We start from the raw sequence: 9904 nt of genomic DNA on the forward strand, positions 1-9904 counted from the left end.
TGCATTGTCTTTTCTCGTATTGCACCAGCCTTGAATGAATCAACTATCTTCTAAACTTGATTTCTTATATTCATAAGCTGCCTGAGTTATAAACAAAGAACTCTTGTTGGTGTTTATGGAGGTGTAAAGGACATAATGATTATGATGATTAATCTTCCAAATTAGAAATGTCAGAGGGAAATTATCAGAAGTATTTTCTGAAGTCGAACAAATGAAGTTAAAAAATGTTCAGGAGCAAATTGATTAGATGAAGTCAGCTGTTAATTCCCAGTTAACAGTAAGTCATGAGGAGTAACCAAAAGCTTGTAATTAGCCTGTGTACTGCTGTGCCCATCTAGTCAAATAAAAATCAGGGATGGGATATCCCCAAACATGAGCAATGATAGCACCACGCAGATGTCCTTTTCCCAACTTATTACAGTTCTACTGACAACAATCATTCACTTGACTCTGATGATGACTTCCGCACAGGTTGTCGAAACGTCAGTCACTGCCACCGACAACAGTCCTTCTCAGGACTACACTCACCCGGACGATCAGACTACACCTTCACATGTTACCCCCGGGTTCAAACCATTTACTGCACACAGTAACAAGCCGTAACAAGCCGTCACAAGTAGTAACTGGCCGTTACACACCGTCACAGATCGTCACAAGCCACTATACACAGTAACAAGCCGTAACAAGGCGTCACAAGCAGTAACTGGCCGTTACACACCGTCACAAGCCAGTTAACCGATATCTTTAAACGAAAAGCGAAAAATAAACTGAGATACTGGAGAAAATCGAAGCTGAATGAATTGTGTCAAGATGAAATGTTTGAGTTTCTTTCGGCCAAAATTTGCCGGAGCTGGTCTTCCGAAAAATTTGCGAAACTTGCAACTTGCGAGTTTTCTTCCACTTTATTTTTTCTTATGGTAGGATTCGGACCTAAAAGGTCAATGTACATGTTGTACATATTTTTTTTCTTTTTGATAAATTTATTTAAAGCCTTTTATTACGTTTCCATAATACTTTTGTTGAAAAAAATAGTTACAATAAACGAATTTACTTTCGTTTATTGTAACTATTTTATAATTTACTCTAAATTGATTTCTATTTATTTTTTTTCAACAGGACCCGCATTGATAGCAGTTTTATTTCCTAAATTGAAGCAGCAATCCTGTATAAATATGTTTAAATTATTATTACTATCATTATTATTATGAAAAAAACAACTAGACACACGCACAAACACCCATAGAGATAGAAAAATATTAAATGGCCCACGTTGGAGGAGCGCCGACGTAAATCTGTCTTTAAACTCGTTAAGAAATGCCTGCAAGGTCAATGTCCCCAGTATTTTAAACAATATTTTAAACGTAATAATACAATCCATGCGCGTGCTACTAGACAAAGCAACCTCTTACATCCGCCTGCTGTGAGAACTGAGATTGCAAAAAGATCCTTCTATTATTATGGTTGCACTCTTTTTAACGAATTAGCTTAATGATATTTCGTGTTATACATCTTTTAATCTTTTACTTGTAAATAGTTCTCTATTTATATTATTTCCTGTTTTAGTGTAATGTTTTAATGTTGTTGCTCAGGGCTCCCATTGATAACAGACAGCGTTTTGCGTCTGAAGGGGCTACCCTGAGCCTTATAAATTAATAAAGGTTTTCACTTCACTTCACTTCACAATAATAAGAATCATTGCCACCAAAACTATTTGATTATTTGGTGCACTGCTCGTTCCCAACAGTGTCCAGGAAACAGGTTCTTCCACTTGAAGTGTCTAAAGTTGACAAGAGTCCCAAAAGAGGATCCATGGTGAGTGCAGTGGAAGGGGATAAGAGAGATGGATTTATCTCAAGATTGCACTTTAAACCCGTGAATACCGATCACATACCAATTCACCAAAATTATCTCTAAATTACCACAGAACAAGTAGATTAAGGCATTCTTTTCTCTTGCATGATTACTTCATTCATCCACACAACCTTTTCTCCTAACTATCTATTGATAATCACTGTTTGTCATGTTTGAGAATGAAGGGAAACTGGGCTATTAGCAATATAGTAATTTGGTTCCTTCATTAGCTGTCAATTTGCCTCATCTTTACAGAGCTTTCTTATTAAACTGGTTGTCAAAAGACATGTTTTAAGGAAAAGGCAAAGTGTAATGAGGTTTGCATAATATAGAAGTGAATATACATGTTGAATCACATATGATTACAGAAACGGGAAAGCCAAACAAAGGTCTGCTCTGCTGCCATAGTGTTAACATTTGGTAACTCCTCCTTCAGTTGGGCTGGATTGTACTTTGTCTTGCACTGTGGATCTCTATGGTTCTTGAGGTGCAAACTATCTATGAGTGTTTATTCCAGGCCACATTTTGTCAAATGGTGGTGGTTAAGTGGCAATGGTTTGGACGCAGCTTTCATGCCATCAACATGACACATGTTGTCGTATGCCAAGTATATATCACCCCAAGAAGATGGTCATAAGGCCTTCAAAACGATTAAGAGCCAATTAATTATTATCAAAAATGCTTGTGATGGACTCTCCACCCTGTTGGCATGAAATAAATATATAACCCTTCATAAGAAAACATTAAATAAAATTGATACCTCTGGTTTAACTTAATGGAGAGTCTAGCATATTAGATAACAAAATTCTCATGACTCATTTCAATAATCATAGGCATGGCTAAACCTACAATGAGGTCCAATTTTACATGTTTAACTGTATAAGTACAGGTAAGAGAAATGTACACCTGAGTTAAAGTACATAAAATGCAAACTCTGCTTGACTGGCTCAAAGATGAATCAAATCAACTCTGCAAATTAAGTCAAAGCAGTAGCAACATTTTTAATGTGATACTGTTTGTGTCTATTTATCTTTAACTTGACAATCGATCTGCACCTGCAAAAGGTGATATTATCATTAAAAAGAAAATTGTCCGGGGAAACATGACTCAAATCATACATATATATGTAAGCGGAAAGGGCAACATTTCAAAACAGCTATTTATATAGTGAAAGAAGATTAACCAAGGTTCGCATACTGGAAAAGGGGATTCCATTTGTCAATAAATCCACTGCCTTGAACAATAAAAAAATGTCCACGGGACCATTTCTGCAGGCGTTTTTTTTCACCAGTTTCTTTATTACAAGATGTTGGTGTTTCCTCTGCACAGTCAGCTAGTAATGCTGCCGAGGTAGGTTGAGATAAATCTCTTCATTTCCTGTTGTGTGAGCAAGAAAAAATGAGTTTTTTTTCTTTTGGCACTTCAAATGTAACTAAAAGCTAATGAAACATGGTATGGTAGCATATCATAAAAAGGCAAACCTATTTATACGATTTCAAAACCATTATGCAGCCCTTAACCTACAATGTGGAATATGTTTGACATCAACAGGCTCAGGGAGAAGTCAAAGATAACAGGAGTCGTGCACTTAAAAACGACACACTAAAAACAAAATTTTTTCAATTAAAGCTGCATTGCTTTCAAACTTGTCATGGGTGATGCCTTTACAATTTCAGAAACATTTCAGCTGTACAAAAAGTTAAATATGCACAATTGGAAATGAATAGGCAAACTTATGGAGGGCCTAGGGGATAGGTTCACCTTGGGATAACACTGCTGATTGACCTACAGGTGTACTTGCAGTATCCAAAATGGAGTCTACCACAGATTCTACCTTTTTAGTTTCATCAGTGGTTAGGGTGATATTGTCGGCAACTGAGAAGTAAAAAATACGAATAAGTATATGAATAAGTGAGTGCTCGCATTTTAACTGGAAGGAAGTAGTGCTAAAAAGCACTGCCCAGAATTGAAATTGCATACAGCAATTACCAGACATGAGAGTGAAATAACATGTACTGACCAATATCAACATGACCCTCTAGCTAAGAAGATTGCTCACACAAATACTTTGGGAAACCTTCAACTTGAGTCATCTGATACTCAACCTCTTCTATCAGTTAGCAAGTGCAATTATTTGCACCATCTGGCAACCCACATATCAAAAGGGTAACATGTCGGATCTTTTATCGAAACATATTTTTGATTTTTCATTTGGTATAGCAGGAAAAGATGAAAATGGTTGCACAAGAAAATTAAGGAACATCTATTCATTCTTCATGCGAAGTTGATGACATGAAGAAATGAATCGTAAACATCCGAATGTAAATCACCACTTACCTTCAACAGCACTTGCATCCTTTAAAACACCACAATGTTTTAAAAAGCCTCTAATATCAGAAGGAATACTTGGATGCCTGGAGGAAAGAAAATCTAAATGTTCCTGGCAAAATGCCATTCATGGACATGGGCAGCAGTGCAGACATCAGGATAATTTACCAGGGGAAGTCCATTGATAACATTCTAGTGAAAAAATGTTAAAAAAAAGGAGATTCAACAGTAATGACCAAATGATTATTATTAAATTGTCAAATGTTTTAAAAAGTGTGCCATTCTCAAATATAAGGGCTCCATAGCGAACATAACTGAAATCACATTCAGTGGAAGCACATTCATAATATCAGAATCCATTAGAGTCCAAACTGATTCATCCAAACCCTGACCCCATCAGATTTTTTTCACACTGGTCCTTCAAAATTTTTATGCATCTATGAAATTTATTGTTATTTTTAAATAGCAACAAAACAAATGCAGTTCAATAAGAAAGTGAACATAGTAATTTACAACAAATTTTAAACTATGAATGTGATGTATTTTCTTTTAAAAGAAAAGTGAAAAAGCTTAAAGAAGAGAAAAAAATATGATAATCAAATGCCCAGAGAGTAATGTAAAACACTTTTTGTTGACCTTTATCAAAAATATTGAAGGTGGATGAGTGAAAACAAGGATTTCAACTCTTAATGATATGAATCAGAAAATAAACATTAGGGCTTGCACCTTTCTCTTCATCATACAATGTGCAAACATCAACTTCCACTACCCGTCTGCAACCCAAAGCTTACCACATCCTTTCAAAATAATAATGAAAGAGTCATTCCTAATCACAGATTGTATTTATAAATGACTTAGAAAATCCTCCAATCCAATCTGCTATTGGCTCCTCTGGTTTCAACATTAATAGGAAACTACATTTCATGCAAAATGAAGGTTTGGGAAAAAAACAACTGCAAAAAGAGGGAACAGTTTACATTGCCATTCATCACCTCTAGCATTACAGTCTTCAGTGCAGTCTCCACGAGGATGTGAATAATTTGCCTGGGCTCTAAGCTTGTCAATGTGAGCCATGATTGCCTCTCTGTCAGCATCAACAAACATCATCCAGAACATGTCAAGTGCCTTTCTTTCTCTTAGTTCAGCTTCCAGCTCTCCATTCCAGAAAGCATTTGTCACTCTTTTCTCACTTAATCCTGAGGAGAAGAAACACATCTTAATTTTTACAAAGGATTTACAAAATAAAGATACAAAAAGCTTCCTTCTTGAATTTTGGATCTAAAACGAAACTATAGACCCGAAATGGCTGCTAGATTCATATTCTTTTCAGTATTAGTCGGTTTCCTTTTTTTTGCTTTTTTTATAGGGCGTCCTCGGCCACGGTCAGTGCAATGGCCAAACAACTATACTTAACAAAGCCGAAGTGCAATGGTTTTGCCAAGTAACGCCTGAAGGAGGGTACAACAGTACACCAAATTCGCCCAGGAATTCAACTAATGGCCCCCCGAGGATTGTAGTGTATTAAACAAATAATAGCACGAATTGTACGTGGTAAGTGCAGGGATAAACACCACGAGTGATATTTCAAAATACAAATGTGTAAACTTGTATTTGCAGAACTAGTTTTCCTCTTTAACAAGTGCAGTCATAGGGGCTTCGTCCACCGGGAGCAGTTCTCGACCACAAGAGTGTGCAAGATTGCAAATAAACAACGCGTTATTACCACTCATTGTGGTTTCAAACTATCTTTAAAAGCCCACGTTAGAAAAAGAAGCTTTTGATCACCTAGTTTTTCCCTTAATGTAGTCAAGCGGGGCTTTTTCTAATGCTAATTAATTCAAGTACTTTACATTCATTATCTTCACGAAAACTATGAGCGCCTTTTAGTTTTGGTGGCCATCTGCAGGGTGGCCGACGCAACTGCGAGAAATTAATGAGATATTTAGAAGAGAATTTAAATCACAAATAAAAGAGGCCAAATAAAGTTTACTTTTCAAAGATAGCTTTATCACTCGACCTTAATTATGGAAAGAAATGGCCGATTTGGGCCTTATATACAAATAAAATTTAAACTATATTCCAATAGCCGTAATGCGCCACCTACCTTCGCGTCCCCTCGACCCGCTCAAATTATAGAGTAGCTGTAAACTCCAAACTCGACAGGACGAAAAATAACAGTTACCTTTTGGAAATAATTGCTTTTATTTATATTCATGGGCCCCATACTGGAATGGTAACACTTACCTGAATTAAGTCCATGGACTTCGTTAAAGGCGACTGCAAAGCCACTAAACGAGACCTAAGAATGACACCTTCCAAATTAAAAAACAAAGTCAACTAAAAGGAGTTGTGTCCAATAATTATCAACAAAAACAATAATAAATAACAGATTATAGAGAAAGACTTACGTTCACAAAAACAAGGTAACGAACAAATGGTTAACCGGCTGTACATTTAGATGGTAACGAACAGAGGTGTACATTTCGAGATTTAATTCAGTTTCACGCGGGGTCACGCTAATGCTCGCGAAAATTTAAACGACTATTGACTGGCAATTCAACAGTATTAAACGGCTCTATGTGCAAAAAGGAATTATAACAAAATTTCCGGAAACATTCAACAAGAACTTACGCAAAGGAAATTTGCCATTTTAAAAGAGACTTGTCCACAAAACACACATCCGAAACTTCAACAGCACTCCTTTCTTCTCCGGACAAATGCCATCCCATCCGTGGATTTATACCATGCCAGATATATTTTTCGTGCAACCCAGCCTAATCCAGGTGAAATACAATCATACAATAGCTAAAGCGACGCTAAACGAGGCTTTTATAAGCGCACAACGTAACCACATCCGTAACTAAAAAAATTCGCAACAAAGAAATCAAAGTACTTCGTAAACAAATTCGACTTAGGCTAAATGAATCCTTTGAGTATCCTTAAAAGTCAGTCTGATGAATGAGTCAAGTTCAGTCAATCGTTTGAGTATCCTTAACAGTCTGACGAGTGAGTCAAGCCCAGTCTACCCTCTGTTGTGACGGCTGTGACGGCTGTGACGGCGTCACACGCTCAAAGAACGAAATCGTACAGAATGTATCGGGCATCAGATGTCGAAGTATGCACTCGATATTACGCTTATTTTCGGTTGTTTTTATGTGTTTGATATCACCAAAACGGAAATTCATACTTGGAAAGAGTGAAAAAATAACATAGAATGGGGTAATTCAAGATTTAATGAGATTTTGGAGTTATAAGCATATAAGATGCAATGAATATATGAAGTTCATATATTTTGCACTGCGGTATTAGATACGTATGATGTGCGATCCTCGCAGTAGATAGCGCTATTTATGCAATAGCGAAAATCAGACCTGAAAAAAAAAAATTAGGCCTGTACGGGACTCGAACCACTGACCTCTGCGATACTAGTGCAGCGCTCTACCAGTTGAGGTAGATTCCACAAGTCTCTCTTTGCAGCAATAGAGTTGTGAATTTGACATGTTAACAACTATTATTATAATTGTTATTTTATTTTTTATTTTTATTATTACTTACCTGGTTAGTAATTACCTTTTGACTAGATCAACACAAACATCAGCTTCCATAGCTTTTGACGAGCCTTCCCAGTTGAGCCTGCAGTTGTGCATGCGAGAGTTTTTCGACTGTCTGTTGGCAGTTTCACTTGTTGCACACCTTTACAAAAGACATTATGAGTAAAGGTCCTGGGTAACACTTTCAAGAGGAGACAAATATGGGTGCTGTCATATGTTGAATGATTCTGTACTTTTTTGGTCAAATTGAAAAAAAAAACATTGCTCTTGTTGTGTACAACAAGGTGCTAGTAGACAAAATATATTTCTATACATTACTTCTTTGACCTTGAACCATAGCAAATCACCTTGCCAGTTTTTAGGCCAACCATGGAGCCAACACCTAGTGGTGAAAGTAAGGATATATTTTATTTATTTATTAATTATTTAGTTCATTAACTTTGACCATTGGCTGACACCAAAACTGTCAGTAAGCTAAAGAACAATCCAGAGAAAAAAACAGCAGCTTTCTAAGAAAATGCATAACCAAATGCACCCTTTTTAATTCTTTCAGACGTTGAATTTGCAGTGTACCTCTCAGGCTGTTGTGGGCTTTTCCCCTTTTTTGCCATCCCATGTCATATGACGCTCCTATCTCCACATTTTCCTTTTCACTATCATCTTTCCACATGTTTCTTTCGCTCTCTAAACTTTTCAGACATGATTCCTTGGCCAACTTTTCAACTTGGAGCCCCACTTTCCTCTCGCGAGCCTTCAGCGTGGACTCTCCAAGTGATGGTATATTGATGGATGATAACTACTCGTTTACGTGGGTAGGATCTATGCCTGCGTGTAGCATCCCTGTAAATATTTCGATTCAACTTATTAACAAATTGGCTAGATGTTAAATGGATGCTGTAATGGTGGAAAACAAGACTTTTAGCCACGTTTAATGTAAATAAACCTGCAGCGAGCTTCGTGTTTACATCAAAGATTGGTCTCCCTCGCGTTGTTCCGGTGCTACGGTGGGTCTTGTTTGTACGACAGGTATTTGTCTCTCCACACTCAGAGTTTGAACAGGATATGTACAGTAGTGATCCTAACCCAGACACCGGTTCTTTTATGCAGTCGAAGAGCTGTAGAGCTGCCTCACAGGGGGACATTGAATTCCACAACTCGACGGCCGCGAAGTGGAAATCCACTGCAGACTTCCGGATCACGCACATTCTTTTCATTTTCTTGTCTTACCAGAGCATTACCAGAAGCTTTCAGCCGATTTGTGGCATTCTTATTGCAATTAAAAGCTTTCGCTCTGCAAAAGCGGCCCTTGTTTGTTTTTCTCACGCTAGCATGAAGAACGGCCGCCATCTTGGATGTCGCAATGTTATGCGCAGAAAACGTTGCGCAGTGCAAAACAAGGGAATCGCCTTAAGGTAATTCCCTTGAAATTGCTCTACTATCAAACGTTTTGTGAAACTTGGTATGATTAACATTCATGATATAAACATTAAAAAAATGTAAAAAAAAAATGGGGTCACCGTGCTTGTTTATGCGTCGGCAGGCTAATAAAATGGGCTATTTTTATTGGTTGTGCGTTAAAAATTCGAATCACCTTCCAACAGAATTTAGCCTTGGTTACTTGAAAGAAACAAAATTTTATTTTGAAATTGAAGGTTCCTTTATCAAAATAAGCGGTATTGCTTCATTTTAGCTGTTTTTGATTGCTCGGTTGTGGGGATTTTGCCCTTTTTCGGACAGTTCCGTGGTTAGCTTGAAGTCCTCGCCTTGGCCAAAATACACAAAGTACGGAACTATTTTCCGAAAAAAAAATGTTCTACTGTCAAACTTTTTTTATTCTTCAAATATGTTCTTTATTAGATTGTTCATAGCAAAAACCTGAAAAAAAAATCGGGTGTCACCGTGCTTGTTTCCTCACAAACTGCCGTAAAAGGTGGACATGGTTTTCAGATCGTAGTCAGGATGAAGAATTTGCACGGTGGGGACTGGGACGAGACAAAATGGTGTCCATCGTGCTCGAAGTATGCACTCGATAATAAGCTTCTTTTCGGTTGTTTTTATGTGTTTGATGTCACCAACACAGAAATTCATACTTGGAAAGAGTGAAAAAATAACAAAAAATGAGGTAAGTCAAGATTTGATGAGATTTTGAAGTTATAAGCATATAGTTGAAACAA

The 9904-nt window shown here is 37.2% G+C and overlaps 1 protein-coding gene and 1 long non-coding RNA gene across 8 annotated transcripts; both read right to left on the minus strand.

Annotated features, from left to right (window-relative positions):
• Positions 1-1118: 1118 nt before the first annotated feature.
• On the minus strand, positions 1119-4336 carry LOC148716034 (uncharacterized). Its single transcript, XR_015995628.1, has 3 exons — positions 4189-4336; positions 3613-3726; positions 1119-3228 (listed from the first exon to the last, which is right to left on the minus strand). It is a non-coding gene; the product is annotated as an uncharacterized LOC148716034 (long non-coding RNA).
• Positions 4337-4379: 43 nt separating this feature from the next.
• On the minus strand, positions 4380-9855 carry LOC148716035 (uncharacterized). 7 transcript variants are annotated; one of them, XR_015995623.1, is made up of 6 exons: positions 8304-9855; positions 8049-8112; positions 7750-7872; positions 6588-6953; positions 6424-6478; positions 5293-5375 (listed from the first exon to the last, which is right to left on the minus strand). XR_015995623.1 is itself a non-coding variant. In XM_088745927.1 (5 exons), the coding sequence occupies exons 1-5, from the start codon at positions 8398-8400 to the stop codon at positions 5370-5372; spliced, it is 345 nt and encodes a 114-aa protein (XP_088602053.1). In that variant the 5' UTR covers positions 8401-9855; the 3' UTR covers positions 5236-5369. The 7 variants fall into 7 exon arrangements, 4 of the variants coding, with proteins under 4 accessions (XP_088602055.1, XP_088602053.1, XP_088602054.1 ...); XR_015995624.1 differs by having other exon boundaries at positions 5305-5375; positions 6424-6491; positions 6811-6953; XM_088745927.1 differs by lacking the exon at positions 6588-6953 and having other exon boundaries at positions 5236-5375.
• Positions 9856-9904: the final 49 nt, after the last annotated feature.

The sequence above is a fragment of the Stylophora pistillata genome, chromosome 14 (genome assembly GCF_964205215.1).
Source record: "Stylophora pistillata chromosome 14, jaStyPist1.2, whole genome shotgun sequence".
Classification (NCBI taxonomy): domain Eukaryota; kingdom Metazoa; phylum Cnidaria; class Anthozoa; order Scleractinia; family Pocilloporidae; genus Stylophora; species Stylophora pistillata.